Source organism: Gopherus evgoodei, chromosome 7, assembly GCF_007399415.2.
Source record: "Gopherus evgoodei ecotype Sinaloan lineage chromosome 7, rGopEvg1_v1.p, whole genome shotgun sequence".
NCBI classification, from domain to species: domain Eukaryota; kingdom Metazoa; phylum Chordata; order Testudines; family Testudinidae; genus Gopherus; species Gopherus evgoodei.
In genome coordinates this window covers 108,352,747-108,363,449 of record NC_044328.1, presented here as the reverse complement: position 1 = coordinate 108,363,449, position 10,703 = coordinate 108,352,747, and the positions used below count along the sequence as shown (strand labels likewise).

Sequence of the window (10,703 nt, the reverse complement as noted above, 5' to 3'; positions counted from 1 at the left end):
TGCCCATGACTCAACAGAGCTGGAGATGAAGGGTTTGGGGTGTGGGAGAGGCTCAGGGCTGGGGCAGAGGGTGAGGTGCAGGGACAAGGACTCTGGGTTTGGGGGGGTTCAGGCCTGGGGCAGGGGGTTGGGGTGCAGGAGGGGGTCAGGGCTCTGGTCTGGGGGTGCAGGCTCTGGGGTGGGGCTGGGGATGAGGGGTTTGGTGTGCAGAAAGGGGATCCAGGTTTAGGGGGGGCTCAGAACTGGAGTAGGGAATTGGGGCATGGGCTTACCTCGGGTAGCTCCCAGGCAGTGGGGCAGCAGGGGTGCTAAGGCAGGCTTCCTGCCTGTCCTGGCACTGTGGACCATGCTGCACCCCGGAAGCAGCCACCAGCAGGTCCGGCTTGGTGGAGGCACACAAGCGGCTCCACATGGCTCTGGCTTGCAGGCACTGCCTGCACCATCTCCCACTGGCTGGTACTGGGTCATGACTCACAGTTTGAAAACCACTGTGCTAAAGATTCATATGCCTCTTCATGCTTTGGCCATCATTCCAGAGGACATGCCTCCATGCTGATGATGCTAGTTAAAAAAATAATGCGTTAACTACATTAGTGACTGAACTCCTTGGGGAAGAATTGTATGTCTCCTGATCTATTTTACCTGCATATATATATTTCATGTTATAGCAGTCTCGAATGATGACACAGCATATGTTGTTCGTTTTAAGAACACTTCCACTGCAAATTTGACAAAATGCAAAGAAGATACCAATGTAAAATTTCTAAAGATAGCTACAGCACTAGACCCAAAATTTAAGAATCTGAAGTGTCTTCCAAAATCTGAGATGGATGAGGCCTAGAACATGCTTTCAGAAGTCTTAAAAGAGCAACACTCTGATGCGGAAATTACAGAACCCAAACCACCAAACAGAAAATCAACCTTATGCTGGTGGCATCTGGCTCAGATGATGAAAATGAACATGCTTTGGTCTCCACCCTGCTTTGGATCGTTATTGAGCAGAATCCATCATCAGCATGGATGCACGTCTTCTGGAATAGTGGTTGAAGCATGAAGGAACATATGAATCTCTAGTGCATCTGGCATGTAAATATCTTACCACACTGGCTACAACAGTGCCATGCAAATACCCATTCTCACTTTCAAGTGACATTGTAAACAAGAAGCAGGCAGTATTATCTCCTGCAAATATAAACAAACTTGTTTGAGCGATTGGCTGAACAAGGACTTGTAGGCTCTAACATTTTACATTGTTTTATTTTTGAATGCAGGTTTTTATTGTACATAACTCTACATTTGTAAGTTCAACTTTCATGATAAAGAGATTGCATTACAATACTTGCAGTAGGTGATTTGAAAAATACAATTGCTTTTGTTTTTTACAGTGAAAATATTTGTAATAAAAAATAAATATAAAGTGAACACTGTACACTTTGTATTCTGTTGTAATTGAAATCAATATACAGTATTTGAAAATGTAGAAAACATCAAAAATATTTAAATAAATGGTATTCTATTATTGTTTAACAGTGAGATTAATCACACAATTAATCACAATGTTTTTAATCACACAATTAATTGCGATTAATTTTTTTAATCGCTTGTCAGCCCTAATTTTTAGGTCTGATTTTGTAAGCAAGTAGTTTTTAAGTGAGGTGAAACATAGGGGTAGGCAAGACAAATCAAACTCCTGAAAAGAGTACAGTAATCTAGAAAGGTTGAGAGCCAGTGTTCTAAATCATAAGGGCTAGATACTTTTTTTTTTTTTTTTAATGAAAGCTTAAATTCTATCCCACTTACCAGGGAAAGTTTCCTACTCACCACTGGCAAGTGAATTTTTCAGTTTCTGGCATAAACTGTATAACATAGAATTTCATTGCATCTGTGGTTTTCCAAAGTTTCAGTTCATAATCATAGGGGAAGATCATTCTGGATCTGAACATATGTATCACATCTCTGTGTGCATACATATTGCTCATGTACGTATGTCATGTATGTTACATTCTTTATTGCTTGGCTAAAAAACAATAGAAACCCACCTGCAAATATCTGAAGGCTCAAAACATCCAGGAGCTAAAGAAATAATTTAGAAAGGCCCAGAGGCTATAACTAGGAGTGATGGAACTAAAATAAGCAAAGGAAAATGTAGACTATCATGAAACATGTCTACTAATGAGATCTAACAGACTCTGGAAGAGCATCTTACAGGGGAAGTAGTGGATGATCCATCAAAATGGGACAGGACAAAGCACTAGAAAGTATACTGTAGAGAATGATCCTGTACTGGCTGGAGATGGATAAACTGACCAACCTATCTACATGTTTATATGGCCCCCACACTGTTGTATTTGAGTACCTAGATCTTATCTGTCTCTAATTTCTATGACTATAATTGCCTTATCTATGAATGTATGTTCATTAAGGGAATTTACTAAAAGACTATGATCCCTCAGAGAAAAAAACTTTAATTAAAATGTAGGGAGACTGGCCAGCCTAAGTGCTCTGAGGAGGGAAAGCTAAACTGGAGACTAAGGCCTGGTCCAGGCACATATTTTATGCCACTATAGCTGCCAACTAGGAGTGTGATTTTTTTTTAATCAATATAGTTTACTCCTGGGGGAATTCTGTGCCAATAAATAACTAAATAAATAAATAAAAATCTGCATGCAATATTTTCAATTTCTGTAAAATTCTGCATATTTTATTTGTCATAACACAATATAATCACACCAGTTTCAATTATTTTTGGTCATTTATTTCAAAATACCTGTCAGCGAGTATGTCTGTAACAATACAGACAACAAAAAAAGATTCAAGAAATGTTTTTTGACAAATAGATTTCTTACTAGTCATATTGATACAGAACTCTGAGTAATAATTCATTTAAACTACAATACAGAAGCGTATTTCACGCACCCCTCAGAAGGAATGCAAATGCTTGGGGGAGTAAGGGATAATGGAGGAGCTGAGGGAGAGGGAAATAATTGCTGGGAAGGATCCTGGGTGTGAATTTGGAGGGTTGCTGGGTATAGGTGGGAAAAGTATGGAACAGGTTTTTTTGGAGGGCGGGGAGGAACTGTTAGGGAGCTTCCCCCATGCTGACCCCTAGCCTCTCACATTCAGACACATCTGCCCCTCTCCCCATGTGTCCCTGCACACCATGTGTCTTTTATCCCCTGTCCATGTGTCCCTTCACCCCCACTCAGACACCCACTCCCCCCTTCCCCATATAGCCCTGCACCCCCCGCCCCACTCCCCATGTGACTCTGTGCCTCCACTCAGCCACCCCCCATCCCCATGTGGTCCTGTACATTCTCCCCCGTCACCATGTGGCCTGCACCTGCCTTCCCCTGTGGCCCTGTACCTCCATGCTCATTCAGTCCCTGGCCCAGTCTCTCTTCCCCCACTACTCCTATCTGACCCTGCAGCAGATCCAAGCTGTCTGTCTCCAAATAGTCCCTGTCTCCTGACCTGGCCTGACAGGTGCTGTGAAGAAGGCACCACAGGCAAATCTTTCTTTTCCCTAGCTGTCTGGTAGCTGCTACTCTGTTCTATTGCCACAGCGGCTTCTGTTGGGCAAAAGTCAGAATTGCAGCAACTTTCCAGTCGAAGTTTTTTCTGCTGGGTCTGGCTGGGGATGCTGCTCTGTTCTAGCACCACAGCTCTCTCTGGTGGGAAAAAGGTAGACTGCATCAACTTTCCAGCAGAAGATTTTATCTGAGCAAAAAAATTAAAAATATGTGCGGCTCATTAATTATGTGCATACACAATGGCACAGAATTCCCACAGGTGTAATAGTTGCACTGGAAAAACCTCTAGCATGGACACAGTTACACCAATATAAATGTACTCATACTAGGGCCTAGCCTACACTTACAAGTTATGTTGACATAGTGACGCCAGTTAGGGGTGTGAAAAATACACATAACCCTGGTGCTGAAGCTATGTTGACCTAACCCCCAGTGTATATGCAGCTATGTTGATGGAAGAATGCTTCCGTTGATGTAGTTATAGTAGGTTAGGGAGGTAGTAGGTTAGGGAGGTAGTGTTCCTACACTAAAGGAAAAACTCACCACTTCTGTCTTTGTAGGCGGCGTCCGCACTACAGGATTATTCTGGCATAGCTCTGGGAACCTAGCTATGCCAGTGTAGGCTCTGTAGTGTAGACCTACTCCTGGGTTAATTTATTCCCCTTCTTATACTGGAATAAATTAAACCCACATAATCACTTTTACACTGACATAACGGTGTTCACACTAGGGGAAGTTGTATGGCTTTAACAATACTGGTATGGCTAAAGAGAGTACAAGTTTTGTGCATAGTCAAAGCAAAGTCAGATCTTGGGTATTGAAAGATCAACTTTGAGTGAAGCAGGATAGCTGTGGTTTATACAGACCGCAGCTATATGCCTTGTAGGAGCACAGTACATGAGAAAACTGAATACAGTCTTTTGGGAACATCACATTCCTGAGCATTTACACAGAACCCCTATCTAGAATGTTGCCTGGAGAGCCTGTGTGGCATATTCCAGACCAATGAGCACACAACTGTGTGGAGGTCGAGTAGAGCCAAGATGCTCAGTGTTCTAATCTAGAGCATGTTCTAGACACCACATCATGGACTAGAGCAGACCCATCCAGTCCCCCATTTTCGAGAACATCTGTGGTTCTTTACAGCTGGCTGAAGCCACGCCGGGTATGTTGTTTTAGCTCCAGTACAACATAAAGGGTTCCAGAGCCATGCCCTCTCCCGTGGGGCACTACATTGAGCAGAACGCTCCCAGCCATTCTAGAGCTCGCTGCAGCACCGCACGGTCTAGAACAAGCGGGGAGCTCCCCCCTCCGCGGCCATGTTCTAGAGCGACTTCGTTCTAGAACCGCCCGCCCCGGGACGAGAAGTTGGTTCTCGGACCCCTCGCTCCGCCCGAGCGCCGGGCCGGGGCGGGCCGGGGGCGGGGAGCGGGGCCGGGCTTCGCGGTGTCAGCGCCCCTCCGCCCGCCGCAGTGTTTACATCCGCTGCCGCTCGCCTGCCCCGGCCCGGCCAGTCCCGTCCCGGCCCGGCCCCGCAGGCAGAGCCAATGCGGCGCCGCCGCCCCTCGCCCCGGCCATGGACACCAGCGACCTGTTCACCAGCTGCAAGAAGGGGGACGTGAGCCGAGTGCGGTGAGGCTGGGCAGGGCCCGGGGCCTGAGCGATCCGGGGAAGGGCACCGGGGGCCGGGCCTTATGGGGAGGCTGGGAAAGGGGGTGCAGGAAGCGGGGTCTGGGACTAGGATACAGGCCAGCTAGGCCTTGGGGGATCGACTCCAGGGATAGGGGCCGGGCCAGGTTGTGGGGCCCCAGGGAGAGGGGCCTGGGGCATCCGGGCCAAGTTGTGGGGCTCCAGGGAGAGGGGCACGAGGGATACACACCAGGTTGTGGGGGCCCCAGGAAAGGGGCACAGGGGATACAGGCCAAAGTGTGGGGGCACAGGGAGAGGGGCCCATGGGATAGAGGCCGGGGTGCGTGGACACAGAGAGAGCAGTATGGGTCAGGGCACAGGGGATACAGGCTAGGTCTTGGGGGCACAGGGAGGGGGCAGAAGTTGGAGCTGAAGGGGAATGGGGGAGAGGACATGGGGTGGCCAAGGCCAGGGGGGTCATAGAGAAAGAAGTGGGGAGGGGCAGCAGAAAATGGAAGGTAGGGGTTGCAAAGAGCAATAGGGAGCTGGGATCGTTGGCAGCAAAGACAGCTGGAAAGGGGCCAGGAGAGAGCAGTCCCTCTTGCTGCTCCCAGTAAGTTCTGCTGCTTTGTGGGATACCTGTGAGCACCTTTCCCATGTATAGAGTCAAGAAGGGGTAGGTGTGTGGCACACTCTTGTTATGTGACTTCTCACCATTCCGTAAAACCAGTAACCACTCCCTGTGCCGCTGGGGCTCAGAGAGGTGGGAGCATTGCAAAGGCTGAGCTGAAGCAGTTGTATGATATTACTAGGCATTTCTGTAATGCTGACTCCCTCACAGGATGTGTTGAAGTTAATGCACATAAAGCATTTTGAAGGGATGAAGCATCAACACTTTCCTGTTACAGCCCAGGAACAGATGTGCAAGAAGGTTGAATACCTTGCCTAGGGTCACCCCCAGTGATTCAGTTGTACAGCTGGGGTTAGTACTCAAGAGTCCTGACTCCTAGTTCCATGCTGTCTCTGAGGTACAATGCTGACTTCTGAATACTTAACGCAGGTCTGACACTGACTCACTATGTGACCTTGGACAAGACACCTAATCTTTTTGGGTATGTGTGTCTCCACTGCAATAAAAGACCAGCAGCAGGGTTGCAGGTGGCCCGGATCGGCTGGCTCAGGCTCACAGGGCTTGGGCTGTGGAGCTATAAAATTGCAATGTAGATGTTTGGGGTCAGGCTGGAGCCCAGGCTGTAAGACCCCATAAAGGGGTGGGTCTCACAGCCTGGGCTCCAGCCTGATCCTGAATGTCTACACTGCTATTTTTAGCCCCACAGCCTGAGCCCCTGAACCTGAATCAGCTGACCCAGGCTTTCAGGGTATGTCTACACTGCAATTAAAAACCCTGTGGCTGGCTTGGGCTGTGGGGCTATTTAATTGTAGTGTAGATGCTGGGGCTCAGGCTGGGCTGCAGCCCCTGCTACGGGACCCTCCCATCTTGCAGAATCCTAGCACCTGGGCTGCAGCTGGAGCCTGAACATCTGCATCACAATTAAACAGTCACACAGCCAGAGCCCTGTGAACCCGAGTCAGCTGGCACAGGCCAGCAATGTGTTTTTAATTGCAATGTAGACCCGAGCCTCCATGCTGCAGGTTCTTTATCTCGGTATAGATGTACGCTCTGTGTCTGTCTCACCCATCTGTCTGGGCTAATACTTGCTTAGTTTCCACTGGTTTTGAGGAATGAACTGTTTGATATCTGATGAGAGGCGCTAAAGAAGATTCTAATTAAATAGATATGTCACAAAATATTAATATAGAAATATTCACATGCACAACAAAGAAGAATGGATGTGTAAATAGAACAACTCCTTCTTAAGATTGTGTTCTCTTTTCTAAGGAGTTCCTTGCATCTGTAACAGTGTTATTCCTGCTAGCTAGAACCAGAGTTGTGCTTTCTTTACAAAAAGTGCTCTGGGATAGTTTCCATGTAACAGTAAAGTTTGGTACCTTGAGCATGTTTGAATTTCTCTCTACATCTCTCTATTTTAATAGACAGTTTTGCTTTAATTAAATAACTCTAAAATGGACCAGGAATTTTGTAAGAGGATACTAAGAAATGTGTTCTTTCTCCTATTACACAGCAGGCCATTTTCCCTTTGTTACTGAATGCTCATTTCATTGGGCTGCCTAAATTTAACAATCTGACTTGATAATACGCCATTACTATGTTGCTTCCTGACTGGGTCTATGGTTAGAAAAGCATGGGAGCTAGAATTTATAAGAATTCTTAATTTATCTAGCCCTGGATATCAGCTAGACCTCATGGCCTGAAACAGCTGATGACTTTAGATAGCAGTCAAAACACCGAGAGCGATGGATGCAAAGGGGAAAGTCACTTTTTAAAATTATAAACATGTTTTTCCCAAGTTGTTGGATGTACTGTCTTTTTCTACTCTAATGCATTTGGCTTTGCTATAGTTTGATATATTTCTTTAAAGATCAAGCATCTGATCACATCAGCTGGTCCTAGTGTGCATCATTCACAACCAACCAATCTATGGCAGCTGTTTCTAGTAGTCTTCTTTTTCTCTCCAGCTGGTCTCTTGCTAGAATAATTTCATACCAGTGCAAATACACCTTTACCCCGATATAACATGGTCCTCGGGAGACAAAAAATCTCACCGCATTATAGGTGAGACGGTGGTATATCAAACTTGCTTCTTCTCCCCTCCCCCCGTTTCTTGTTTCCTGACTGCCCCCTCCAGAGACCCCCATCCCTAATCACCTCCAGGACCCCATCCCCTACCCAACCCCACTGTCCCCTGAGTGCTCCGACCCCTATCCGGCCCCCCCGACAGGCACTCACCGGTAGCGGTGGGAAGCAGAGCTGCCCAGCCCCAGTCTGCTTCGCTCTGCTTCCCGCCATCAATGAGTGCAGGGAAGTTGGGGAAAGGATGCCCTCTCCTGCACTCACCTGCAGTGAGAAGTGGAGCAATGCGGCCCCATCTCGCTCCGCTTTCCTTGCCCCGGCCCCAGCTGTGTTACTGGGGGGTGGCTGGGGAAAGGTCCTGCACTCACCTGCAGTGGGAAGTGGAGCTCCGTGGCTGGGAGCTAGCGGAGTGGAGCTGGCTGGGGCTGGGCTGCTCCACTTCCTGTCGCTGGTGAGTGCGGGGAGGTTGGGGAAAGGACGCCCTCTGCACTCACCGGTGGTGGGAAGCGGAGCGATGCAACCCCAGCCCGCTCCACACTGCCACCTCCCAGCCATGGTGCTCCACTTCCCACCCATGCTGAGTGCAGAGAGGTTGGGGAAAGGATGCCTCTCGTACTCACCTGTGGCGGGAAGCGGAGCAGCCCAGCCCCAGCCAGCTCCACTGGAGGTGGCAGTGTGGAGCGGGCTGGCACCAGGCTGCTCCGCTTCTGCCGCTGCTGGTGAGTGCAGGGGGAGGGGGGAATCCCTTCCCCCAAATCCCCTCCCCCGAGCTACATGGCTGGGGCTGGGGCAAGCGAAACAGAGCGGGCTGCTCCTGGCCCCCCGCTGATCCCCAGGGCCACTCTGGGACTGTGGGGCCCCCAAAAGTGCCCTCCCACAGCTCCTGCCTCCCAGGCCCTGGGCGGGAGAGCCCCTGACCGCACCTGAGACCCTCTGCCCCTTATCGAACCCATCGGCCCCAGCCTGGCCCAGCACCCTTAACATGCTGCTCAGAGCAGCATGTCAGAGCTTTACCGTGTTGTAGACGAGCCTGCATTCTATCGGGTTGCGTTATATCTGGGTAGAGGTGTATAATGTGCTGCAATGCTGGAAAATGATTATTAGGATATCTGCATGGTGATCAATAACACAGTCCCATTATCTAAAGAAAAGGCTGAATATTTGCTTTGCTGATGGTACAAGTAACTCTGCGAAGCATTGGAATGTTAAATTCAAAATTATGGACTTCAAGGTTGTGATGATCTAGTCTGACCTCTTGCACATTGCAGACCACAGACACTCACTCACCCACTGATTCTCTGGCTGAGTTACTGAAATCCTCAAACCATGTTTTAAAGATTACAAGTTACAGAGAATCCACCATTTACCCTAGTTCAAATCAGCTAGTGACCCCTGCCCTATGCTTCAGAGGAAGGCAGTCCCTGCTCCAGAGTCTCTGCCAATCTGTCCTGGGGGAAAATTGCTCAAGTCTGTTCTCCTGTAATGAGGCAGCATGGTCTAGGCAGGGGACCCAGAACTAGTTAGCAGACCAACATTATTTTCCTGATTCTGCCACTAACCAACTGGGAGACCTTGGACTAGGCACTATACTACTCTGTGCCTCAGTTTTCCCTCGTCTTGTGTATTTTGATTGTAAGCTCTTTGAGACAGGAATTGTCTCCCACTTTGTATGTATATAGTGCTTAACACAATGGAGTGCTGGTCTCAGTTGGGGCCTCTAGGTGCTGCTGTAATATCAATAATGGATAATTTATTAATCTCATGAGCAGATACAATGTTATTGTTAAATCAGGTGTTATGCTTGTAAAAGAAAGAACAGGCCTTTTAATCCCCAACAGAAACATTTGGGATGGAGAAGAGTCTGTGATTTCTATAGCAAGCAATATTAAAGTAAGTTACTTTAGTTCTGAAAGTAAATCTGCTCCCTTGTACATGAAACATAGTTACATAGCACAATACCCTGTGCTAACTGTTTTAATCAGTTCACTATACTGTTCAGCCTTGGACAAAACTAGAGGAGGATATATTAATTTAAGAGCCAGGCTCAGCTGGAGAGCAAAGGAAGCATTCTGTACTGTTACCAGCTCTTGTGACGCTTTGCCTTCCTTGCTCACTGTAATGATAAATCAGATACTGTATTCCATAAGTCCAAATTTTGTTATGGATTGTAACAGCACTGATTATGAGTTGAGTCCATAATTTTGTTTCATGTCCTTCAGTTCTACTTTATTGTTTATCGGTGAGGGTACCCAGGATATTGTAGGTCCTTTCCAAATGCTCCAGAAGGGTGACCTCTGGCCTGAGGAGCACACACTCTAAGGACAAATGCAAATAGAGGTTAGGGAAACAAGAATAGGCCATTTGTATACAAGTTAGCACACCTTGCTGTGAGCAGTGCAGTATAAGTGGATCTTTGAGAGACTTAATTGTGGATGGTGGTGGGGCCTTGCAGATGAGCTCTTGGAAATTGTACCAGGTTCAGGGACTGCATGAAAGAAGGCATGGAGCCAGTTGTGGGAGAAGTGGACCAGGCTGGGAATGCTGGCACAGTGGAGCGGATGAGGAGGTAATGTGAAGCTGTACAGTAGTGGCTAACTAAGGAAGGGCAGAATTATATAGTGCTTTGAAGGTAGTTAGAGAAATCAACTTTTTGGCACAGTAGCAGATGGAAGGAATCAAAGGGAGGAGTGATGTGAGCTAAGTGATGGACAAGGAAAATGACTTGAATGTTTTGTATGGACTCAGGGGGGCCGACGTGTGCTCTGAAGGCCAGAGAGGAGGATGTTGCAGTAATCAGGGCAGGCTGTAATGGGATACTGAATAGAAGATGT

At 47.6% G+C, this 10,703-nt stretch overlaps 1 protein-coding gene across 1 annotated transcript in view; it reads left to right on the top strand.

Moving 5' to 3' along the window:
* The first annotated feature begins 5,027 nt into the window (after positions 1–5,027).
* ABTB1 (ankyrin repeat and BTB domain containing 1) overlaps positions 5,028–10,703 on the top strand; it is a 39,944-nt gene continuing 34,268 nt past the window's right edge. The window contains exon 1 of the mRNA XM_030568325.1: positions 5,028–5,162. Within this exon, the coding sequence (XP_030424185.1) occupies positions 5,107–5,162 (56 nt within the window). The 5' untranslated portion in view covers positions 5,028–5,106. The remainder of the gene's footprint in view (positions 5,163–10,703) is intronic.